The sequence below is a fragment of the Lutra lutra genome, chromosome 13 (genome assembly GCF_902655055.1).
Source record: "Lutra lutra chromosome 13, mLutLut1.2, whole genome shotgun sequence".
In the NCBI taxonomy this organism is placed as follows: Eukaryota; Metazoa; Chordata; class Mammalia; order Carnivora; family Mustelidae; genus Lutra; species Lutra lutra.
In genome coordinates this window covers 60,217,763-60,244,590 of record NC_062290.1, presented here as the reverse complement: position 1 = coordinate 60,244,590, position 26,828 = coordinate 60,217,763, and the positions used below count along the sequence as shown (strand labels likewise).

Below are 26,828 nucleotides of genomic sequence, written 5' to 3'. Positions count from 1 at the left end.
CCCCCAAAGGATTAAAACAAACAAACAAACAAATGTAGAGAACACTGAAGATTGTATGTTGGTACATTCCCCATGCGCTGGAGAAATAACATATTAATAACCAAGGGCATTGATTTCATGGCTGCCATATGAATGTGAACCTGAAGTAGCAGCAAGTGAAAGCAAATAGACAGTATGGAAACTTAGGTCCAGATAGGTTAAAAAGAAAAAAAGAAAAGAAAAGAAAAACAAAGCTTAGAGTTAAGTCAGTAAATGAGAAACACCATGGATCTAATGTAGATCAATTTCTGTAAGGCATTAATGGTCACTCAGCTCATCTTTGTGGATAAGACCACAAAACTTTGGTTAACTGTACCTTATAGGGACCAAAACCCAATTCTCTAAATACCTATTCTATTCAGTTTTTTAATTGACAAGTTGGATTAGAGCTATTTAAGAAACGTGCGAAGGGGCACGATGCTGGGAGAGACAAGTGATACTGATTTATGAGGGCAGAATCAAGATTTAAAATTTCAACAGAAATTACAGGCTGAAACAAACAAAGGAACACAAATGGAAACAAAGAAAAGTCAGACAACTTACAGCTACTCAGAGCTAGAACGGACCTTAAAATGACTGATTTGACTGCAAGGCTCTAACACTACTGATAAAGAAAACAAGGACCCACCTAAATTGCTCCACCAGCAGTGACACCCAAAGTGAGTAAAAAAGGGGATGCACAATAATATGAATTAGGAGAATTAACTTGTAGTCTTGGTAAATCTGACAAGTTGGGATGTCCGATACTATTCCCAAGTGAATGGACACAAAAAGAAGTTCGGTATTGGGGTCACTTTCCCACCTAGAAATCTATGATTCTCTGGCGACTAGTAACTACAAAGTTGAGAAACAGTATTTCAGGATGGTTATGAGAACTAGCTTGGAGCTTGACAAGCTGAGTTCAAATCTCTCTGCCACTTACCAGCCAAAAGACTCTGTGTAAGTTATTTAAAGTTTCTGCCCCTTAGTTTCCTCATCTATAAGAGGGGTAGAGTAATAGTAACTAGGCCACTTAGAGAATGACAAGAGAAGCTCATGAATATTAAGTACTATTTTTGAAACAAGAGAATAAGAATATCCATGCCAGCAAACATTTTATTTTTTCTAAGAATCCACATGAAAGGGTCATGAAAATACAAAACATACACACTTCAGAATGCTCTCTCTCCTTGGAAGGAAAAAAAAAGGAGTAGGGGAATAAAGCACAAAAATCAACAACAAGGTGTGCCTGGCTGTCTCAGTCAGTGGAGCATGTGACTCCATCTCAGGATTGTGAGTTCGAGCTCCACATCGCGGATAAAGATTACCTGAAAAACAAAATCTTTAAAAAAAATCAACATAAAAAAATTTATGCGGATGCTCTACGCAGCAGAGACTTTGGCACAACTCAAGTAAACATACAACTCCACTGCTGTAGACACTCAGACTTCACTGGAGAAGGCATCCCCTCCACTTCTTACATCAGTTTTAGGGGTTCAAAACTCACACAGAACTTCATCATTCTACTTTTTTTTTCAATTTTCTTTTCTTCCTTTTTTTTTTTTTTTTGTTTTAAAGATTTTATTTATTTATTTGACAGAGAGAGAGAGATCACAAGTAGGCAGAGAGGCAGGCAGAGAGAAAGGGAGAAGCAGACTCCCCACTGAGCAGAGAGCCTGATGCGGGCCTCGATCCCAGGACCCTGAGATCATGACCTGAGCCAAAGGCAGAGGCTTAACCCTCTGAGCTGCCTCGGCGCCCATCATTCTACTTTTTTTTTTTTTTAAGATTTTATTTAATTATTTGACAGATAGAGATCACAAGTAGGCAGAGAGGCAGGCAGAGAGCGAGAGAGGAGAAAGCAGGCTCCCTGCCAAGCAGAAAGCCCGATGTGGGGCTCGATCCCAGAACCCTGTGATCATGACCGGAGCCAAAGGCAGAGGCTTTAACCCCCTGAGCCACCCAGGCACCCCCATCATTCTACTTTTTAAAAACTTATTACTAGCAAACCAAATTCAACAGCCTACTAAAAGAATTATACACCAATACCAAGTCAGATTTATTTAAACCCTGGAATGCAAGGAAGGTTCAACATACACAAATGAATATACATTATACATCACATTAACAGAATGAAGGAGAAAAAAAAATACATGATGTCAGCTGATGCAGAAAAGTCATTTGACAGAAATCAAAACCCTTTCATGATAAAAACATTCAATAAACTAGAAAAAGAGACAACTACCTCAAAATAACAAAAGTCATAAATGAAAAATCCATAGCTAGTATCACACTCAGTGTGGAAAGACTGAAAGCTTTTCCTGCAAGACCAGGAACAAGACAAGGATGGCCCCTCTCACCACTTCCACTCAACACAGTACTAGAAGTCCTAGTCAGAACTATTAGGCAAGAAGTAAAAACCTTACATGATTCAAAATTTAAAAGAGCATAGAATGAAATAACATATTATTGTATGTTCCTTTCTCCCAATTTTTCTCTAAAAAAAGAAGAGCAACTACAACTTGTGTCCCCTTCTATATATGAGTAAATAACACAAATATTCCTCCCTTTTCTTCATTCTTACAAAAATAACAGTACAGTATACATACTATTCTAACCTTGCTTTTCCCCCCAACGATCTATCTTGAGTATCAGTTGTAACAGTAAAAAGCTTCCTCGTTTATTTGTATGGCTATAGAACATTCTATTATAAAGAAGTACAGTAATTTAATAGCAGCGTTTTTCAAAAGAAAAAGAAGCACTATTAACACTCACAAACACACAAAAAATTAAGAAATAAAAACATGGACAAGCAGTAAATAAGTGTGTTTCTAGGCTATGAACATAAAGACACTCTGAAGGACTGGAATTTCATACAACTGAAAGAGCACCCAAGGCAAGGTCAGCAATCCTGACTCATTCATTTTCCATTATTAATACCACAGATATGTTACCAAGTCATCCCTTTTTAAAATGGAATAGACCTTATTACATCAAATTATGGACACATTAGCTTTCCAAACATTCCATTTAAACAGTACACCAGGGGAAAAAGTCATAGTAGAATAGCCGGAAAAATTCTAGAGGAAAAACAGAGTAATAAGAAAAGGCTAATTCTACCAGACATAAAATAAATGGTATAATAAAGATACAGCAACTAAAACAATTATGTATCAGACAAGAATAGACAAAAATTACAATAAAATAAAAACTCCAGAAAAAGAAATACGTAAATGCAGAAATTTAATACATAATAAAACCATCCCTTCAAATCAATGGAAAATGATGGATTATTTAATAAGCAGTCCTGGGACAACCAATTACTTATTTTAGAATAAATAAGTAATAATTTATTTAAAAATAAAAGATCCCTAGAAACTATCACAGATCAGAGAGGGCTAAGAAGATATGACAACTAAATATACCATGGTATCCTGAGAGAATCTTAGAAGAAAAAGGACATTAGAGAAAAACTAATGAAACTGGACTAAAGTACAAAATTCAGTTAATATTAATGTACCAATGCTGGTTCTTTAGTTGTAACAAGATGTTAATAATAGGAAAAACTGAGTGAGGGATACATGGGAATGTTGTACTATCTCTGCAAATTTCCTGTATATCTAAAACTATTTTAAAATAAAAATTAGGCTGAAGGGGCGCCTGGGTGGCTCAGTGGGTTGCCTCTGCCTTCAGCTCAGGTCATGATCTCAGAGTCCTGGGATCAAGCCCCACATTGGGCTTGCTGCTCGGCAGGGAGTCTGCTTCCCCTTCTCTCTCTACCTGCCTCTCTGCCTACTTGTGATCTGTCAAATAAATAAATAAAATATTTTTTAAAAATTGGGCTGAAAAAGAAAAAAACTGGGTCTCTATTACTTCTTACACCAATATTAATTTCTGGTAGATCAAAAAATTAGTATTTAAAAAATTTAAAATTATTAGGGTGCCTGGTTGGCTCATCGGTGGAATGTGCAACTCCTCATACTTAGGGTTGTGAATTCGAGCCCCATGTTGGGTGTAGGTTACTTAATAATATCTCCAAAAAAAAAAAAAAAAAAAGCTAATGATACTAGAAAAAAAGCATGAAGAAAAAAACTGAAATATATAGGGATACCTAGTGTCTCAGTTGATTAAGTGGCTGCCTTCAGCTCAGGTTGTGATCCCAGCATCCTGGGATCAAGTCCCACATTAGGTTCCTTACTCAGCAGGGAGCCTGCTTCTCCTTTTACCCCTCCCCCCCTGCTGTGCTCTCTCTGTCTCTCTGATAAATAAATAAATAAAATCTTAAAAAAAGAAATCCTGAAATACACAGATTTTAACACACAGGACAAATGTTAATTTCCTTGGGATGCTCTATGAGATGGAATTACCATGTCATAGGATATACCTGGCATCCAGAAGAATACAGCCTCTGGATGCAGACCACCTGAGTTCAAATCCCAGTTCTGTCAATAATTAATTGAGTAGCTTCAGGCAACTATTTTCCTGCTCTCTGCTTCACTTTCCTCATCTTTAAAAAGGGTATGATAGGGGCACCTGGATGGCTCAGTGGGTTAAAGCCTCTACCTTCGGCTCAGGTCATGATCCCAGGGTCCCGGGATCGAGCCCCGCATTAGGCTCTCTGCTCGGCAAGAAGCCTGCTTCCTCCCTCTCTTTCTGCCTGCCTCTCTGCCTACTTGTGATCTCTGTCTGTCAGATGAGTAAGTAAATCTTAAAAAAAAAAAAAAAAAAAAGGGTATGATAACATTACCTACTTCAGTGGACTATAGTGTGGATTACATGAGTTAATCCATGTAGAATGCATAGACCAACACTTGGCTCATAGCAAATACTCAATGAATGGTAGTAATTAGAAAATAACCTAAAATATTCAACAAGAAAATGGCTAGACAAACTATTTGTAAAAATGAGTTAATGTTATATGTACAAAATGGTACATACTGTTGAATAAAGACAAATACAGAATTATATTAGTATATCATTTATGTTAAGAAAAAATACAAAATACTAGAAATACAAATAAAAGTTCCAAAAGAACCAAAGTGATAATAGTAATTACCTATGTGAGAGGTCAAGAGAACTTCAGCTATCTGTAATGTTTTAATTCTTTATACAGAAAATATTGTTATGCACTGCTTATGTAATTGTGAATTAAAAAATTCATTTTTGGGACACCTGGGTGGCTCAGTTGGTTGGACGACTGCCTTCGGCTCAGGTCATGATCCCGGGGTCCCAGGATCGAGTCCCACATCAGGCTCCCAGCTCCATGGGGAGTCTGCTTCTCCCTCTGACCTTCTCCTAGCTCATGCTCTGTCTCACTGTCTCTCTCTCAAATAAATAAATAAAATCTTTAAAAAAAAAAAAAATTCATTTTTAAAAATGATGTACCCAAACTTAGAATCAAAGAAATTTCATAATGAATACTACACATCCATTAAAAAAAACAATGAAAACCTATACATGCTGCTATGTACAAATATGAAACAATCTTCAAAGTAAAGCGTTAAATTTAAAAAGGAGGGGCATCTGTGTGGCTCAGTTAGCGTCTGCCTTCAGCTCAGGTCATGATCCCAAGGTCCTGAAATCTGAGTCCCACGTCAGGCTCCTTGCTCAGCAGGAGCCTGTTTATCCCTCTCCACTCTGATCCTGCTTTCTCTGTCACTATATCTGTGTCTCTCTCTCTCAAAGAAATAAGTAAAATCTTTATAAACAAATAAATAAATAAATTTTAAAAGTGGGGGGTGCACCTGGGTGGTTCAGTCATCTAGGCGTCAGACTTTTAGTTTCATCTCAGGTCATGATCTCAGGATTGTGAGATCGAGCCCCACATCAGGCTCCGTGCTCAGTGCAGAGTCTGCTTGAGATTCTCCCTCTCCCTCTGACTGCCCCTGCTCGCTGTCTCACTAAAATAAACAAATATTTAAAAATAAAACAAAAAGGAAGAAAGGAGAAGGGGGCAAGGTCCATTCACTATGTGGATTATACAGTCCCAAAGGATGTATACAGATATATAAAAGTTTGTATTAGTACAGCTAATTCCTACAAATGTATAAAAGAAATCTCTAAATAGTTGTCTCTGTGGTAGAAAATAGAGGCCTAAGCAAACGGGAAGTTTTTTTGTTTTGGGTTGGTTTTTTTAATATATACTCCTTAGTAATGTTTTAGCTTTTTACCTAACATACATCCTTTGTTTTTCATTATAAAAACAATTAACTGAATGTTAGTTTCTTGATAAACTACAAGCCTGGGCATTTCAGACCAATATTCTAGAAAGGGAGTAGGCAGGCTCTGGGGAGAACCATTCTACTACAGATCACAAACACTAAGCCAGGAGTCAGCAAATTTTTTCTGAAAAGGAACAGATAGTAAACAGTTCTGGTTTTGTGGGCCATACAATCTCTGTCACAACTACTCAACTCCACCAACTGTTGCACAAAAGCAGCCACAGACAATATGTAAACAAACAGCTATGTTTGTTCCAATAAAATTTTATTTAAACGAACAGGTGGTGGGCCAGATTTGGCTGGTAGGTCACAGTCTGCCAGCCTCTATATCACCTGGGCAAAAAGACTGACTGAAGTTCTAGCCAACCTTTCTTTGCCTTTGGCACTCTAGAAAGGAGTAAGTTAAGCTACAGCACAGATCAGCACAGATTTGGAACTATTCACACACCTGTGCATCACGCTTCTAACTCAAGAGTCAGACTTGGTAGGAACAATTCCATGATAAATCAACTACTATTTCCAATAGGATAAGACAACAATATATCCTGCCCTCAATCCTTGGTCCACCTACCCCTTCTGTTTAACTTGTCCCTACTGCCTTGATACAACTCGGAGGAGCTGAATGCACGCCCATCTGCCAAGCAGTCTTCTTACATGCACATTACATTTTAACATTGCAAATCAAAGATTACAGCCTGTCTAATCATCATTATAAAAAAGAGATATAATTATTCTAAAATCAAAGTTTATAGTTGGTAAATGCCTACAGTACCTCATTTTGTTTTACTAGGTGGATATCCATGGGGTATACAGAAATTAGACTGTCCAAAGTCAGACATCTTTACTGAGCCTTTGCATGGCCAAGGTGAATATTCATAACTTTTCCTGGATAAAAATTTTTTTTTTTAATTTTTAAAAGATTTTTATTTATTTATTTGACAGAGAGAAAGAGAGATCACAAGTAGGCAGAGCGGTAAGCAGAGAGCTAGAGTGGGAAGCAGGATCCCTGCTGAGCAGAGAGCCCCATGCGGGGCTTGATCCCAGGACCCCGGGACCATGACCCAAGCTGAAGGCAGAGGCTTTAACCCACTGAGCCACCCAGGTGCCCCCTGGATAAAATTATTATAGTCATCTTTTCTGGCATAATGTCTTACTATGATTCCTGTACTTATCATCAAGAAGTCAATAATACTCAGAAGTCTCCATGTTCACAAAACAATGTCAATCCTAGCTCCTGTTACAGTGACAGTCACTTTTGCCCCTAGCATAGCCATAACTTCAGGAAATTCCATTCATGTGAAAAAACTGGAAAGGGAATAGCATAAATAGATACAATATAAAATTCCTTATAAATGCATAATTTGAAAAAGATACATAAAAATCTGATATATACTTTGCCACTGAAAAATAATCTTATACCAATTAACTCTGAGAAATTAGACAAAATGGGCACATTCTTTATGTTCAAAACTGAACTGAAACTCATTTGAGATGATCAGGAGTTCAGTTTAATGAAACAATAACAGGAAAAATACCCTTCAATTAACTTTATGGGGCTAGTAAAATCTTAAAACCAAAAACAAACAAAACAGTTTAAGAAAAGATAGTACATATTAATCTCTGAACAAATTTTAAGTCCTGGACAAAATACTGGCAAACCAAAGTTGGACATGTATATGAATAGTGGCGAACATTTATCGAGAGCACTACTCTGAGTGCTGTGCATAGCTTAATGCATTTAATCCAAATAACCCTAGATTGTAAAAACAATCATTCCATCCATTTTACAGAGGAAGAATCTAAGACTCAAAGAGGCTCAGTAATTTGCCATATTCTGTCCACAGAGAGAAAGCAGAGATCTTGGATTTAAAAAGTACCATGGAAGGGCGCCTGGGTGGCTCAGTGGGTTAAGCCGATGCCTTCGGCTCAGGTCATGATCTCAGGGTCCTGGGATCGAGTCCCACATCAGGCTCTCTGCTCAGCAGGAAGCCTGCTTCTCTCTCTCTCTCTGTGCCTGCCTCTCCGTCTACTTGTGATCTCTCTCTGTCAAATAAATAAATAAATAAAATCTTTAAAAAGTACCATGGAGTGGTGCCTGTGTGGCTCAGTGGGTTAAGCCTCTGCCTTTGAAAATTTGGCTCAGGTCACGGTCTCAGGGTCCTGGGATCGAGCCCCACATCGGGCTCTCTGCTCTGCGGGGAGCCTGCTTCCTCCTCTCTCTCTGCCTGCCTCTCTGCCTACTTGTGATCTCTCTGTCAAATAAATAAAATCTTAAAAAAAAAAAACACCATGGAGATTCTGATTTAATTGCTCTGGGGGCCACACCCAATATATTTTAAAGCACTCCAAATGACGCTAATATGCAGAGAAATTATGTCGGCATAGCCAAGGCAGAAGAAGTTTTAGTCAAGATTTAAATATGAAACAAGAAGCAGAGGTAAGAAAACATAATTTATAAGATCTTTCCAACAGTGACTTTCTAGGATTATGTGTTCCCACACTGTCTTTCTAGAATTCTAAACAGTATATAAGATTTCAGGCTATACCACCGAATAGATCCAATTCTAGTTCATCTAGGAGAAATATGTTTGTCAGTTTCTTTGGCATGGAATTCCAAAAAAAGAGTAAGGTAAAATATACTAGTAGTTACAGTACTAAATTATTTTCAGAACAAGAAACATAGCTCTACTACACTTTAAAGAAAAGAGCAGCAAAAAGAGTGAATTATTGGGGTGCCTGGGTGGCTCAGTGGGTTAAGCCTCTGCCTTTGGCTCAGGTCATGATCTCAGGGTCCTGGGATCGAGTCCCGCATCGGAATTTCTGCTTGGTGGGGAGCCTGCTTCCCCATCTCTCTCTGCCTGCCTCTCGGCCTACTAGTGATCTCTCTCTCTCGTCAAATAAATAAATAAAATCTTAAAAAAAAAAAAGAAACACAACAGAAATCCCCGACCCCTTTTCCATTCATTCCTTCCTCCAAACCATAACTCCTATCTTGTCTTCTAACAGCACACATTACTTTTACCGGTTTTTGTACTTTTATGGATAGAAGCAAATAGTATGTAGTACAGAACTTTTACACTGAAATCCTATGCCTTGTCATACTCACCATAATCTTCTTGTACAAAGCCATGACATTATCATCATCAAATGGTAGAAAGCCACACATAAGTACATATAAGAGTATGCCCATACTCCAAACGTCTGCCTGAGAAAGAGAAAAAAATAATTAAAAAAAACATTTAGAGCATATTACAGAAGGGCAGTACACTTAACAAACTCACAGAATCTTAGAGAACTGCAAAAGAGCACGGAGACCATCCAAGTCAGCCTGCTGATTCCACAGACAGGGAAGCTAGAGCTCAGAAAGGAGGGCTTGTTCGAAGTCACCCAGTCAATGAGAGGCCAACCAGCTGGGTCTCCTGACTCAGTTCATGCACTTTCTTCCAGTGTTGGATTCTAACACTTAAGAGAAAATAATCCCCAGTTGGCTGAGCTGGATGGGACATGATAAGGAAGGAGACAGAGCCAGGGCTCTGATTCTGGAAGACAATTCTATAGTGCTATCGAGGGCTTATTACAGGTGAGGATTATATAAACATGCACGAGGATGTCAAAACAAGTCTTAAAATTTACTTCTAACAATCTGCAAATGTGACTAAACTGTGCTGTAAAGTCCTCTCTGTGTAAAGAAACCTTAAAAAAGTTCAACAATTGACTTCTCAAATACAGATGCTAGAAATTAGCCTGCCAGCACAAACACCCCTACAAATCTCAAAATCCCAGAAAGAAGCTTAACCTTTACATAAGATATCCGTGTGTCCTCTGAGTCCTAAGCACTACCTACTTACTCAAGCGGTATCTGGCCTTAGTCAATAATGACGCCACTGTTGGCTGAGGACAAGTCACAGCTCCCACCCTCGCTTGAGCCTTAGGAAAATTTTAAGAGGTAAAAAGGGCAGTATGTATGTATGTATTTATTTATTTGACAGAGAGAGCAAGAGAGCATAAGCAGGCAGAGCAGCAGAGGGAGAGAGAAAAGCAGGCTCCCCACGGAGCAGGGAACCCGATGCGGGGCTCAATCCCAGGACCTTGGGATCATGACCTGAGCCGAAGGCAGTTGCTTAACCAACTGAGCCACCCAGGCACCCCAAGCATTTTTTTTTTTTTTTTTTTTTTTAAAGCAGGAGGTGTTAGGCAGAGGAGAGAAACACAGTTAAAATAATTCAAGCAGGGACGCCTGGGTGGCTCAGTTGGTTAAGCAGCTGCCTTCGGCTCAGGTCATGATCCCAGCGTCCTGGGATCGAGTCCCACATCGGGCTCCTTGCTCAGCAGGGAGCCTGCTTCTCCCTCTGCCTCTGCCTGCCACTCTGTCTGCCTGTCCTCGCTCTCTCTCCCTCTCTCTCTCTGACAAATAAATAAATAAATAATAATAATAATAATAATTCAAGCAGCATCACAGCTAGGTAGTGCCTGTACTAAGTAACCCAAATCTAACTCAGTCCTGTCTACCAAATCATATGAAATTATTAAAATGTCCCAAGTAAATAATTTACTTTCAGGCAAACACTTGATTTCTTCTTCCAAGTTGCAAGAGGTCAGAAATTAACAATTTATGCCTCAGAGATGTGAAATAATCCATAAATTAAGCCTTGATAGCATAGCACTCCTGACCAGGATGTTAAATTCAAAGCAAACAGGCTGCACAGGAAGGAGTGGGCTACAGAGATTATGTCTGAGGTCACATAAAAAGATAAAGAAAATAAAATCAGGGACACCTGGGTGGCTCAGTTGGTTGAGCAGCTGCCTTCGGCTCAGGTCATGGTCCCGGCGTCCTGGGATCGAGTCCCACATTGGGCTCCTTGCTCATCAGGGAGCCTGCTTCTCCCTCTGCCTCTGCCTGCCATTCTGTCTGCCTGTGCTTGCTCTCTCTCCTCTCTCTCTCTGACAAATAAATAAAATCTTTAAAAAAAAAAAAAAAGAAAAGAAAAGAAAATCAACATCCCTTAGAAATCTACCAAAGCCTACTAGAGAGAAAAAAACAGAAAAAGTATTCCTCAGTTAACTCATCCAAACACCTTTCCTGCACTGTTTTGAACTGGATATGAGAAAAAATTAATCAACTAAAATCATAAACCAAAGCAAATGCAAGTAAATCCATAAGCTACCAATTGCCAAATAAGAAAAAAAAAATAATGATGATGATGATCAGAGGGAGGAGGGGTTTGAAACCATTTCCTGTGAGAAATCACTGAAGGAATTAGAGATATATACCATGGGACATTCCTTAAAGCATGATCTGAACCATGAACAACAGAACTACCTAACGTACTTATTTTAGAATGAAGATTCTTTTTCTTTTCTTCTTCTTCTTCTTTTTTTTTTTTAGCCCCGCCTTAGAAAACAGAACCAGGGCACCTGGATGGCTCAGGTCACGATCCTGGAGTCCCAGGATCCAGTCCTACAGCAGGTTCCCTGCTCAGTGCGGAGTTGACTTCTCTCTCTAACCCTCCCCCATCTCGTGCTCTCTCTCTCAAATAAATAAATAAAATCTTTTTAAAAAAAAAAGAAAAAGGAGGGACGCCTGGGTGGCTCAGTTGGTTGGACAACTGCCTTCAGCTCGGGTCATGATCCTGGAGTCCCAGGATCAAGTCCCACATCAGGCTTCCAGCTCCATGGGGAGTCTGCTTCTCCCTCTGACCTTCTCCTTGCTCGTGCTCTTTCTCACTGTCTCTCTCTCAAATAAATAAATAAAATCTTAAAAAAAAAAAAAAGAAAAAGGAAAAAAAGAAAACTGAATCAAAATCTGTTAAGCATACAGAACTGAGCTCTACATTTTTTAACAAGTGCCTCATACAATTCCTTGGGACACTCTCCTAGAAGGATGGAAAGTCAAATTAAAATGAATGAGAGAGGTGCCTGGGTAGCTCAGTTAACTGTCCTATTCTTTCCTCTCAGGTCACAATCTCCAGGTGGAGAGAATGAGCCCCGCTTTGGTCTCTGCGCTGGGCATGCAGCCTGCTTTAGATTTTCTCTCTACCTTCCCCTCTGCCCCTCCCCTCAATCTGCTTTTTCTCGTTCTCTCTCCAAAATTAAATTAAATTAAATTAAAATAGACAAGAAAACACCTGAAGATCCCATAGGAAAATCTCATATGCATTCAAACCAGCAGGGTCTCACCACCAGTCCCCTAGGAATCCTGTGAGCATTAGGCATATGATTACCGCTCCCCCTAGGAGACGAGATGGAACAGTGGGAAAAATACAGGGTGGTGAGTGGAAGGATGGGTGAAATAGGTGAAGGGGGTTAAAGAGTACACTTATCATGATGAGCACTGAGTAATGTATTGCTGAGTCACTATATTGTACACCTGAAATTAATATAACACCATATGTTAACTATACTGGAATTAAAACTTTTTTAGAATGTAAAAAAAAGGGCACCTGGGTGGCTCAGAGGGTTAAGTCTCTGCCTTTGGCTCAGGTCATGATATCAGGGTCCTGGGATCGAGCAGCGCATTGGGCTGTCTGCTCAATGATGAGCCTGCTTCCCCCTCTCTCTCTGCCTGCCTCTCTGCCTAATTGTGATCTCTGTCAAACAAGTAAATAAAATCTTTTTTAAAAAATGTAAAAAAAAAAAGTCTATTCAAAAAAATTATTATGGGGGCGCCTGGGTGGCTCAGTGGGTTAAGCCGCTGCCTTCGGCTCAGGTCATGATCTCAGGGTCCTGGGATCGAGCCCCGCATCTGGCTCTCTGCTCAGCAGGGAGCCTGCTTCCTCCTCTCTCTGCCTGCCTCTCTGCCTGTGATCTCTGTCAAATAAATAAATAAAATCTTTAAAAAAAAAAAATTATTATGGAGGGCCTGGGTGGCTCAGTCGGTTAAGCGGCTGTTTTTGGCTCAGGTCATGATCTCAGCGTCCTGGAATCGAGCCCGGAATCAGGCTCTCTGCTCAGTGGGGAGTCTGATTCTCCCTCTCCCACTCCCTCTGCCTCAGCCCCTGACTCGTGCTCGCTCACTCTCCCTCAAATAAATAAATATTTAAGAAAAGTATTATATAATAAAAAAGAGAAAGTAGGGGTACACAGTAAAGCCTCACTCTGTTCAAATGTTGACCTGTAGTTACCAACTATGTGACCCCGAAGAGGCACTTAATTTCTGAGCCTCAATTTCTTCAACTTCTTTATCTTAACTTAATGAAATAGTAGTGGTATTCATTCCAAAGGATTTTTGTGGACTTAAAGAATTTATTTATTTTTAATTTTTTATATTTATTTATTTGAGAGAGAGAGGGAGAGAGAGGACAAGTGCCCTACAGGTGAGTGGGAGGAGCAGAGTGGGGGAGGGAGAGGGAGGAAGAATGTGAAGTAGACTCCTCACTGAGTGCAGAGCCCAGATGCAGGGTTGGGTCCAACTACAGAGAGATCATGATCTAAGTTCAAACCAAGAGTAGGAAGCTCAAGCGACTATGTCACCCAGGTGCCCTAGGATCTCTGTGGATATAAATGACAATTATAAAAAATATCTTGTAAGGAATCCTGTAGACTGTTGTAGGAATGTAAAATGTTGCTGCCACTATGGAAAACAGTATGGCAGTTTCTCAAAAAATTAAAAATAGAGTTACTAGGGCATCTGGGTGGCTCAGTCAGTTAAGCATCTGACTTCAGCTCAGGTCATGATCTCAGGGTCCTAGAATTGAGTCCCATGATGGGCTCCCCGTGCAGAGGGAAGTCTGCTTGTCCCTCTCCCTGCCCCCTGCTCTTGCTCTTTTGCTCACTCACTCTCTCTAACAAAAAAATAAAATCTTTAAAAAAAAAAAAAAGGATTTTTTTTTTCCTTTTTAAGGTTGAATAATATACCATTGTGTATATATACCCCATTTTGTTTATTCATTCATCCATGAATGGGCCAACTGAGCCACCCAGGCCCCCCAAAAAAGGAAAAAATTCTGACACATGCTACAACATGGATAAGCCTTGAAGACATTATGCTAAGTGAAATAAGTCAGTCATAAAAAGACAAATATTGTATGCCCCCACTTTATAAGGTACCTAGAGTAGTCAAATTCACACAGAAAGTAAAAGGGTGGTTGCCAGCAATGGGAGGAGGGATGAATAGAGAGTAATTATTTAATGGATATAGAGTTTCATTTTGCAAAATGGAAAGAGCTCTGGAGATTATTTGCACAACGATATGAACCTGCCTAACACTATTGAACTGTACACTTAAAAATGGTTAAAATTGTTTAATAAAAAAAAAGTTAAGGGGCGCCTGGGTGGCTCAGTGGGTTAGGCCGCTGCCTTCGGCTCAGGTCATGATCCCAGGTCCTGGGTTCGAGCCCCACATCGGGCTTTCTGCTCAGCAGGGAGCCTGCTTCCTCCTCTCTCTCTGCCTGCCTCTCTGCTTACTTGTGATTTCTCTCTGTCAAATAAATAAATAAAATCTTTAAAAAAAAAAAAAAAAGTTAAGATGGTAAATTTTACATTACATGTATTTTTACCACAACCGAAAAAGAAAAGGACCTAGCATAATTCCAAAACTATGTTAAATGGTCAGTGAAAGTTTGTTCCTTTCCCTACAACTCACTGAGAAGGCCACAACATCCCCTTTGTGCTGTATCTGCCAAAAATGCTAACTTGAATCTAACCATAAGCTTCACACAAATTCAAATTGAGAGACTTTCTACAAAATAACGAGCTTCCTCAAAAACATCAAGGTCAAAGATGGAGAAAGGGAAAAGAACTCTTCCAGGTTAAAGAAGACCAAAGAAACATGACAACTAAATGCATTACATGATTCTGAACTCAATCCTGGACCAGAGGGAAAATATAGCTAAGGACATTAGTGGTATGATTAGCAGCATGGGAATATGAATTATGGATTAAATAAGTTGTATCGATGTTAAATTTCCTGATTTTGAGAACTAAAGTATGGGTATAAAAGAGAAGGTCCTCGCTTTTAGGAAATATATGCAGTACATAGCTAAGCAGGGTCGGGCCTGGTTAGTACTTGGATGGGAGGAAATATATGCAGTACATAATGATAAAAGGGTATAAGGTCTAACACTTACTCTGAATTGGTTCAAAAAAGAATATACATATATACAAACATAGAGAATGATCAAGCAAATAGGGAAAAATGTAAACAACTGTGAATATAACTAAACGTATACAGAAGTTCCTCGTTCCATATCTGCATTATTCCTAATTGTGAAATTATATCCAACTAAAAGTCACCAAAACAAGTCAGTTCTTGTCTTCTCTTGTTATAAATAAAGTTAATGGACACATGTCAAAGTTTCTCTGACGTAACACTAGCTCCAAAAGACATTCCACATAAAAAGGGGACTCCGTAGGCAAGGCAAATCAAGACGAGCTGTTCTCTGTGATGTTCCCCAAAGGACAACATTGTACAAGAACATATTAAAGATTTGGAGATGTCCAGGGGCCTCTGGGTGGCTCAGTCAGTTAAGCATCTGCCTTTGGCTCATGTCATGATCCCGGAGTCCTGGGAATGGGCCCCGCATTGCTTCTCCCTCTCCCTCCACCCATTCCCCCCTCCCTGTTTGTTCTCTCTGCTTTCTCGAAAATAAAATCTTAAAATAAAGTAAAATAAAATAAAGATTTGGAGATGTCCTGAACTGAAGAAAACTGTTCAATCCAGCATTTCCTGAGCTTTTGATAACTAAACCTTGTTTGCCTTATGATATTAATATCAGCAAAATTAGTACTCCAGACACTGGAAAGGGCTGACTAGCTTGTAGTAGCAAATGGTAAGTAAAAAAGCAATTCCCAGGCCTTTTGAGCCTGGGCCTCCTACACAGGACTGCAGGCCTCAGTCGGCTATGAACAAAGTGCAAGTTTTCTCAGAGCTAGCCAGCATCTAGGTAGCTCTGCTCTTGTGGCCTTGTGCTCTTCCTGGCTGGACTAACCACTTTAAACTATGGTACTGTTTAACACAAAAGCAACCGAAACAAGGACACCAGAAATGTATCCCTGCTTCATAAGTATACTATGTCTTATTATATTTATTGCAAGTTATTCATTTTATGTGTTACTTTATATCTGACTCTCTGAATAAATTGAACCCTTTGAAGAACAAGATTATTTCTTACCTTATTGTAATATCCCCAATGCACAATGCCTGGCTCACTTAGAAATCACCAATAAATATATATTGATTATATACTGAGTTAATCAGTGAATGATTACCTCTGACCCCAGATAGGATTTGCCTTGTATTAATTCAGGTGCTGCATAAGCAAGACTCCCACAGCATGTCTGCAAATGGTAATCCTTATTACCCTGCCAATAAGAAAAAATGAAAGACTCATTAGTTACAGGCCTTACAAAATCAAAACCTTGATAAACATTCTTTTGGCACAACCAAAGAGAAGCTAGATGAAGGATTACCCTGAAGAGACTCTGCAGCCAACTCAATACTCTGCCCATACGCATGCAAACACATGTAGTTCCCTCCTTCTGGGATTTGCAGCATCACTGCAACCCAGCATGAACAAAATCCTTTTCCCCTTAGCTCAGTCAAGTCAGGTTCATACTTTCATAGACGTCCACTCACATACTAATCGGCTTACCAGACACCCAAGCACCCAGTGTCTTCCCACCCCCCAAGTACTCAAAGAAAAGGGGCTATTTTTTTCCTGGACCCTAATTCAAATACCAAATCTTTACAAATACAGAAGCTTGGCTTCTCTGAGAGGGGAGAGAGGGACCTGCTGCACAAAACAGCACCTCAGGAGCCTGTGTTCTAGACCCAGTTCTAACACAAATCATAGCCTGAGCTTCTAGAACTGTGAAAATGAGGGATCTGCCCAACATCCTCTGCTCTCCCACAGAATATCAAGACAGAATGGAAATGATACAACCACCCAATGCTTGTATAGTCTTACAACTTGCAAACGACTTGGGAGATTGCGAAATTTCATTTACAACTGCAACAACATGCCCAGAAGTGAACTCCTCAGCAGAAAGCGGAGGCAATCCTCTCCCAGACAACACTGCTTTTTTTAGATGGTGTCTGCGTGGGTCGAATCTGTGGCAGCCATAAATAAAAGCTAATGGAGTCTGTCACAAACCTTTTCCACTGCCTCCTGTGGAGAACATGACTTAAACCAGTTTATCTGCTTAAAGTATGTTTTATCTTTATATGACTGCGGATCAAAAAAATGCCTTATAGCATTTGAATCCCAGACACAAGGCTCCACTGACAATCTCTGAAGAGCCAAGGGAAGGAGAGGAAAATCAGAAAGAATCAAACATTCAGCTGAAGGGGCAAAATCTGCTTCCCTTTACATTTAGCTCATTCTGACGGGTGCAGGAAATAATCATGGGACTGCAAAGGGCTGAGACAGGTCTGCGATTTCAACATTCTTAATGAGTGTAGACAGCTCATTTTAGAGACTGTGAGTGCCATCATTAGAGAACTCAGGAGGAAGCCTCCAACAGGCAGCCACACAGGAGCTCTGCAGATAGCAAAGCTGGGAAGTTCAAAGTCACCTCAAAGAGAACACCAGTATTTAACTGTGGAGTGCAAATTAAGGAAACATATAACAGGATAAATTTAAAAGTGCATATGGGGGCGCCTGGGTGGCTCAGTGGGTTAAGCCGCTGCCTTCGGCTCAGGTCATGATCTCAGGGTCCTGGGATCGAGTCCCGCATCGGGCTCTCTGCTCAACAGGGAGCCTGCTTCCCTTCCCCTCTCTCTGCCTGCCTCTCTGTCTACTTGTGATCTCTCTCTCTGTCAAATAAATAAATAAAATAAAATCTTTAAAAAAATAAAAAATAAAAAATAAATAAAAGTGCATATGGACTTCTTTCTTCTTCTTTTATTAAAAAAGGGGACTGTCTCTCAAAATGTAACTGTTAGTTATCAAACCACTTGGATTAAAAAAAAAAGACCTGCACTAAATTCCCAAAACTCCTATTTAAATGAACAAAAGCATCATCTAGTGGCAACATACTCAAACTGTAAAACATGATCAATTCAGAATTCACGTTGTAATGACCTCATGTCACCTTGGCACTGAAAATTCAGAGCATACCCATTGGGTCTTCAGGTGGACCAACCCCGCACCTAGAGCGGTGGTTCTCAATCTTGGCTACATATTAGAATCATCTAAAGAACTTCTAAAAGGGATGAAATTTAACATTCTTAATGGCTGCAACCAGGCTCAATAAAGGCTAAGTGGGAGTCACTGCAAGATAACATACTAAGAGGTGCATTTACAAAGGAAATAAATGTGTTTTGATTTCTGTACTTACCTTGGGTTTCGCACAGAGACCAAAGTCAATCAGCTTTACTTTATGATATTCATCAAACAACAAATTTTCCTGGGAAAACAAAGATATTTTCGTTAACTGTGTATTGACTTCCTTATATCACATCCTACCTCTAGCCATTTCTAAAAACAATTTTTAAATATGTATGCTTTTCTTTCACATATAAGACATTTATTTCCAGAGTATTTCCCATAGTAGGCTTTTAAAAAATAGAAAGGAAATTTAGGTGTTCTGGGGGAACTTATGCAAGAACTGACAGATTTTAGGGGGAGAAACCCTTTACATATCTATAGTATATATATTCAGGACAAAAGCAAACACTATAAAAAGTATAAAAACAGGGGGTGCCTGGGTGGCTCAGTGGGTTAAAGCCTCTGTCTTTGGCTCAGGTCATGATCCCAGGGTCCTGAGATCGAGCCCAGCATTGGGCTCTCTGCTCAGCAGGGAGCCTGCTTCCCCCTCTCTCTCTGCCTACTTGTGATCTCTGTCTGTGAAATGAATAAATAAAACCTTTAAAAAAAAAGTATAAAAACAAACAAAAAGATGCAAATGCAATATATTTTGGTTGGAATTTCAGAGTTTTTTTTTCTTCTCTTTCCCCTTTACTTCAAGAGTTATAAATATTTTGAAGAAGCATATAATTGCACTTGTGGTTTTTTGTTGTGCAGTTAATGAACTTGAGAGTCTGGACAACTGGGGATCATCTATGTAGCCTTCCCATTCTTTTGTTTCTTCTTTGATGAGTTTGGCCCACAAGATTATAGACTTCTTGAGCTTTGCACCACACGTTCACAACAAGACAGGCTTGCCATCTGAGATTCTCAACAGAACTTGGAGTATAACAGAACTGGAGGTGGCTGATGACAGCAGAGCTACCTAGCTTTTCAATAAGAAAGTTACAATATTTTGCATTTTTCCAAATTCAGGAAATGTAATGCAGACTTCTGCTTCCGTATGATAAGCATTTCTTCTAAAACCCTTTGTCACAGTTACATTTCTGCCTGCAGACCCTGCCGCTAGAGGTTCTGTGTGATGTTGTCCAGGCAGCAGCAAAACCAATAAATAAGATTTAAGATTGTTTATATTAAACAGCCTGGGAACAATAGAACGAAAATCATTAAAAAAGAATGAAATGAAATGAAAAGAAGTATAGAAGGGGAAAGAGGAGGAATGTTGATAATGATCCTGCTTCCCCTCAAGACACTTTAACATAAACCATTTTCTCCTTGGTGCTCTGAAGTTCAACTACAAGCAAACACAGTGTGTGCCAAACCAAAAGAATGAACTCAAATCAAAGGACTGGGTATAAACAGAGGGAAAGGATAGTAACATTGCCATATTTTGCCAAACAATTCTAGGTCCCTGACCCTAATATCAAGTAACATAAAATCCACATTCACCATCATTCATATTAGTCAGAGCCTGCAGACTTAAGAGTATTCACATTTTTATTCTGTTTCTGAAAATTAGAGTCTCTTCATTCCATTGAACTGTTCCCTTCTGATGCAAAATGGAATTAAAATTAAAAGAAGATGGGGTTAGGAAAAGAGTACTGAAGGGAAAATATTCAATGACAATATTCTTGAAGGAAATACTCAAAACTCCTCTTTCTGAGAGATAAAATCCTGAGGTTTATATTCCCCAGCTGATTACAAAGACATTCATAATGTTGCCCACGATGAACAAATATATAGAATGCCAATAATCAAGTACATCCAAAAAAGCCTACCAGCACAAAAAAGAAAAAAAGGAAAAAAAAAGTGTTCTCATTATGAGTGGAAGAAAAGAAGCCAAGATAGATTATAAACAGAAAGAACACTTGGACAACTAGTAACTACCAGTAAATGGTGTTGAACTCTCAACTTGAGAGCATGTGTGACAGTCACTTACTGGTTTGAGGTCTCTATGAGCATAGCCCTCGCTATGCACGTAAGCAACCGCAGAAACTATCTGACGGAAGACAACTCGGGTCTCCTCCTCGGACAGGCGATCCTGGGAAATTATATAGTCAAACAGCTCTCCTCCGGGGCAATACTTCAGTAACGACAGAGACACACAGATATTATTACTACCTAGAAAAAGCACTTCAGGGGAATTAAAACAAAAAATTATACTTAACTCAAAGATATTATTAAATTCAACTTAAAGGGAAGGGAAAACGCATGAGGCATATTTAAAAATATCCTCTGGGATCAAACAAATTAATAATTACTCCAGAAAAGAGATCAATAGCTAATGGACTCAAGCAGTTTTATGACCAGTAAGCAGAAGCAGAACCAACAAGCACAGATTTTTTTTAAAAAAAGATTTATTTATTTATTCGAGAGAGTGAGAGCACAAAAGTGGAAGAGAGAGAATCTCCAGCAGATCCCCCTGCTAAATGCAGAGCCCAATGCAGAGCTCCATCCAGAGATTCTGAGATCATGACCTGAGCCAAAACCAAGAATCAAACACTCAGGCACCCCAACACCCATGATTTTTAAGTCCATTCGGGGCTTTATATTTCTATAGCAGAGTACTAAAACCCATTCTCATCTTTTAAAATTTATTTATTTTATTTCTTAAGAGAGAAAGCATGCAAGCAGAAGGAGGGACAGAGAGGGAGAGAGAGAGAATCCTTAAGCAGACTCCCTGCAGAATGCAAAGCCTGATGTAGGGCTCCTCCCAGGACCCCAAGATCATGACCTGAGCAGAAATCAAGAGTTGGTTGCTTAACAAACCAAGCCACCCAAGTGCCCCAACATTATGAATTTTAAAATGTGCTTTTGAGGGGCACCTGGGTGGCTCAGTGAGTTAAAGCCTTTGCCTAACGGGCACCTGGGTGGCTCAGTGGGTTAAAGCCTCTGCTTTCAGCTCAGGTCATGATCCCAGGTCCTGGGATCGAGCCCCACATCAGACTCTCTGCTCAGCAGGGAGCCTGCTTCCTCCTCTATCTCTGCCTGCCTCTCTGCCTACTTGTGATCTTTGTCTGTCAAATAAATAAATAAAATCTTAAAAAAAAAAAAAAGCCTTTGCCTATGGCTCAGGGCATGATCTCGGGGTCCTGGGATCGAGTCCTGCATCGGGCTCTCTGCTCGGTGGAGAGCCTGCTTCCCCCTCTCTCTCTGCCTGCCTCTCTGCCTATTGTGATCTCTCTGTGTCCAAATGAATAAATAAAATCTTTAAAACAAAAAAAAAAAGTGCTTTTGAAATAGAGCTTATCTATGAAAATGATATGCAGTTACAAATTATTTGGCTGAGATTAAAGAAAATGAAACAAGAGATGAATGATGGAAGTTCTAAAGACTTGACATTTCAGGCCCAAAAGGGCAGTTAAAACTTGAGTCTGATTCATATGACACATGTATTGAAACCCACCTATAGGCTGTGAGTTGAACTATGTCCCCCAAAAAGATACGTGCAAGTCCTAACATCTGGTACCAATAAACATAACCTTACTTAGTTTTGTAGATGTAATCAAGTCCCAGTGAAGTCCTACTAGATCAGGGTGAACCCTAATCCAATGACTGTGTTGTTACATGTAGAGGGAAATCTGGACAAAGACACAGACACACAGATAAGAAAATGCCATTTAGAGACAGAGGCAGAGATTGGAGTGGTACAAGCTAAGGAAGAATGCCAGAGATTGTCAGTAACCATCAGAAACTAGGTAAAAAGCACAGAACAGATTGTCCAGAAGAAACCGACCTTACCCACACCTTGATTTCAGACTTCCAGCTTCTAGAACTATGAGGCAATAAATTTCTGTCATTTTAAACCACCAACTTTGTGGTAGCTTACTATGGCAGCCCTAGACTAATATGCCATATAAAACTGAAATGGATCCTTCCCTCGAGAAACAAATTCTAACATGTTCTGTTCATTAATCCTAACCCCATCAGGAGTGTATTAGAAACTGTGAACTTACAATGAATCTCCAACTTATTATATATGTTTACTTAATCTAAATTGTTATAGACAAGGCATCTGGGTGGCTCAGTCGGTTAAGCGTCTGCCTTTGGCTCAGGTCATGATCCCAGAGTCCTGGGATAGAGTCCCACGTCAGGCTCTCTGCTTGGCAGGGAGCCTGCTTCTCCCTCTGCCCTTCACCCTGCTTGTGCTCTCTCTCGCTCACTCTCTCTCAAATAAATAAATTTTTAAAATCTTTAAACAAAGACACTGAGGTCAGAATGCAGCGAGGCAGGGCAGTGCCATGTAGCGGGAGGTATGACTGTGCCTTCACAGCTGCCTTCCTCCTCATGGACAGAGCAGCTGGCTGGGCATGGGGCATGGGATGGCCATAAGTACCCTGTCCTAAGCCACACTTCAGTGAGCAGTGGGCAGGTGCTCTGGCCCTGTGGCCCACAGGCCTCCGAATCCATAGCTGGTTTGCTGTCAGGCAGGTTAGTTGCAGGCAGAGAGCTCCTAGGTCATGCTTCGTGCCAGTGTTCTGTTGGCTGGGGGCCAGGGGTGCTCCCTTCCATTGGGTTCCTCCAAAGAGAGCTGTGGAGGGGGGGCTCTGGTGCCCTCAGTGGCCTATCAGGTGCCAGCCCCTCCACTGCCCTTCCTTCCCTGCTCACCCCAGGAAAAAAAAAAAAAAAAAAAAATCTTTAAACAATAAATAAATAAATAGTTACAAGCAGAACTCAAACAGGTAAGCTGCTTAACAATTATTTTAATCTGTTAAGTGAAACACACTTTTCCCTTAACTATGGATAAAGTGAATGAAAATGGTCTAAATATTTGATTTCCCTCCAAAATTGGTATGTCAAAATCCTAACCCCCAAAAGATGATGGTTCTAAGAGATGAGCCTTTGGGAAGTGATTAGGACATGAGAGTGGAGCCCTAATGAATGGAATTAATTCTCTTATAAATGAGATTCCAGAGAGATCCCGTGGCCCCTCTACTGTTAAGGACATAGTAAGAAGGCACCAGCCTAGAATCAGGAAGAGGGCCATCACCTGATCATGCCAGAGCCTTGATCTTGGAATTGCCAGCCTCCAGAACTCTGAGAAACAAACTACCCAGACTGTGCTATCTGTTATAGCAGCCCAAACAGACTAAGACAGTGATCAAATACCTTTAGGTCTCTAGATCACACTACTAACCTCAAGAACCATGAATATTTTGTTGGCTGTCTCTAACACATGGTAGAGTTGACATATATGCTGATGTCTCAGGTTCTTCAAGGCCTCAATCTCCGTTTTGACCCGGGGCAAATCATTCTGAGACAAAACATATTACATGAGCAATAAAACTACTTGGGAAGTACACCAAGCATTAATATCAACAGCTTTAATATTAAAAAAAAAAAAAAAATCAACAGCTTTAATATTAAAAAAAAAAAATCAACAGCGTTAATATTTAAAAAAAAAAATCAACAGCTTTAATACTGAGTCAAAAGCAACCAACAGCCTCAAAACAAACTGTTCAAAAGCACAGAAAAATATAACAAAAATTGTTTATATGTATACACACACACAAACACACACACACAAAGCATTGGGGGTTTTATGAAAGACTAGTTTGATGTGGGTCAATAGTACAACGTCCAGAAAAATAAAAACAATCTCAGACTCCCTTAGAAGGTTAGCATTCCAAACAAGGAAAATAACAGAGACCTGCCTGTGCTACCATTTTCAGTCTTAGTAATGTTCCTTATGAAGCCTGTTGAGGGGCGCCTGGGTGGCTCAGTGGGTTAAAGCCTCTGCTTTCGGCTCGGGTCATGATCCCAGGGTCCTGGGATCGAGCCCCATGTCGGGCTTTCTGCTCAGCGGGGAGCCTGCTTCCCCCTCTCTCTCTCTGCCTGCCTCTTTGCCTACTTGTGATCTCTCTCTGTCAAATAAATAAAAAAAAAAATCTTTAAAAAAAAAAAAAAAGAAGCCTGTTGAGCTAAAAACTGGTGATGTAGGTGAAAGACACACAGGTCTTCACTATCTCAACTGTCACCTTTTCTATGGGCTTAAAATTTTTCAAAACAAAAAGTTAGTTGGAAAGAGGAAGAGCCAAGCTGAAAAAATTGCCAACTCCATATTAAAGATAGAAATCTAGATATCTACGAAATATCAAGTAAAACTTTATTGTAAAAAGAGGCTCAATTTAATGTCCAGTGGCTAAACATCCAATTATGTGGGACCATATAGGTCTTGACCTATTGTAAAAAGAGGCTCAATTTAATGTCCAGTGGCTAAACATCCAATTATGTGGGACCATATAGGTCTTGACCTGTCAGGTCTTGACCAGGATCAACTGTAACTTTATTTCAAAATGATGATCCAAGGCGCCTGCGTGGCTCAGTGGGTTAAGCCTCTGCCTTCGGCTCAGGTCATTATCCCAGGGTCCTGGGATCGAGCCCCAAATCGGGCTCTCTGCTCCGCGGAGAGCCTGCTTCCTCCTCTCTCTCTGCCTGCCTCTCTGCCTACTTGTGATCTCTGTCTGTCAAATCTTAAGGAAAAAAAAACAAAAAAAAAAACACCTTCAAAAGGACAATCCTTTTTTCTTTTTTGGGAGGAGTGGAAGTCTGATGACTAAAACCCTAGGGCAACAAAAACATTATTAAAGTCCTAGGAAGTAATTAAAACAAGCATGAGAGCAAAAAATACAAAAACAAGTTTAGAAATAATGAATTCACATCATTATATTGATGCCTTATTTTTTTTAAGATTTTATTTTTTTATTTGACAGAGAGAGAGATCGCGAGAGAGAGAACACAAGCAGGGGGAGTGGGAGAGGGAGAAGCAGGCTTCCCACTGAGCAAGGAGCCTGCCATGGGGTTTGATCCCAAGACCCTGGGATCACGACCTGACCGAAGATAGATGCTTAAGAACTGAGCCACTCAGGGCGCCCCTATATTGATGCTTTAGAATAAATTTTGAGTTATCAGTGTGGTAACACATTTTGTAACAAACAGTTGACATTCTGTTTCTATTAAAGCATTTGTAGTGTTCACATGAGTAAGGTATACTGATGTTATAACTGAAGTTTAAATTGCTTAAGGGAATTAAATTAATTAGATTTGTAATCAATACCTTAAATGCTCAAGAAAAATAGTTATTTGCTTTTTAAAGATTTTATTTATTTATTTGACAGAGAGAAAGCAAGAGAGGGAACACAAGCAGGGAAAGCAGGAGAGGGATGCAGACCTCCCACTGAGCAGGGAACCCGACACGAGGCTCGATCCCAGGCCCCTGGGTTCATGACCTGAGTCGAAGGTGGTCGCTTAATGACTGAGCCACCCAGGCACCCCAAGAAAAATAGTTCTTAATGTCTTTTTATTAGTTTAATAAATACAATACTGAACAATGAAAAACAAAAATATTGAAGGAGAACCTGAATTGTTAGTTGATAGATTTATTAAAAATAGGTTCTGATTAGGTCACAGTATGATTTTGGCATTTAGTTTGGAAGGAATTCAAAGAATTGACTGGCACTGCTCTAATAAAACTCCTCACATTTCCTCTGACTTATTTACGTATGCTAATCAGCACATAGTCTTAAAATTAAAAAATACGAAAAATAAATAAGGTAATAATTGATGTTAAATTCTGTCTCATTCCAACAATAAGGGAGACCAAAAGAAGTTCAATGGATCTAATTTTAAATTGTATTCTCAGTAAATTGTTATTTTTTTATGTTTGATAATTATCAACATTTATAAAATATGCTCTTTTACTCTGTTATACATTGCTAATAATTATAACACTAACTTAATCCACAAGAAAAAATGTTTTTAACACTCAGATTTTTGGTTAGAGAAAAAAATGATTTTTTTAATGTTTTCTAATTCATCTTCAAAAAAAGAAATGGCCACAGATCCATACTACGGGACTAGTGAATTCCCAACAGAAGGAGACCAGAGATGGTAAAAGAATTAGAAACAAAAGACCATTCAGGGTAACTTCAAACACTAGAAAGGGTATAACAGGCCCAAAAAGACCATCAAAAGAGAAACATCTTTCCTTTATATAAAAACAAAAAACTTTAGGTACATTAAAACCAAGACCACATATTGATTGAATGGGCTGCTTTAGGAGGTAATGAGCAGCTCAATCCTGGAAGCATCCATGTAGAAGAGAAAGAGGCTGATTACAAAATGATTTCATGAGATAACTTCTAAGGTCACTTTGAATAAAATTCTAGGACTAAGATCTACCAACAGCAAGAAGAGATCCACATTTAGTTAGAGTGTCATGGGGAGATGTTAATACCCAGAAACACATGTAAGACTGCAGGAGAATGGATGCTCCAGACTTCAGATGTGTAACATAGCCCAGCATTAAAATTAAATTGCCCTTCCCCCAGATTACTTTTTAAAA

The 26,828-nt window shown here is 39.6% G+C and overlaps 1 protein-coding gene and 1 pseudogene across 3 annotated transcripts in view; both read right to left on the bottom strand.

Annotated features, from left to right (window-relative positions):
* The window catches only part of MELK (maternal embryonic leucine zipper kinase), a 99,230-nt gene that overhangs the window by 58,067 nt on the left and 14,335 nt on the right, over positions 1-26,828 (bottom strand). For all 3 annotated transcript variants that reach the window (XM_047700807.1, XM_047700808.1, XM_047700806.1), the window contains 5 exons: positions 23,622-23,738; positions 20,424-20,567; positions 18,516-18,584; positions 16,446-16,538; positions 9,346-9,444 (listed from right to left, as the gene is read on the bottom strand). In XM_047700807.1, coding sequence (XP_047556763.1) covers positions 9,346-9,444; positions 16,446-16,538; positions 18,516-18,584; positions 20,424-20,567; positions 23,622-23,738 — 522 coding nt within the window. The remainder of the gene's footprint in view (positions 1-9,345; positions 9,445-16,445; positions 16,539-18,515; positions 18,585-20,423; positions 20,568-23,621; positions 23,739-26,828) is intronic.
* Positions 19,107-19,585, bottom strand: LOC125083702 (interleukin-1 receptor-associated kinase 1-binding protein 1-like; annotated as a pseudogene).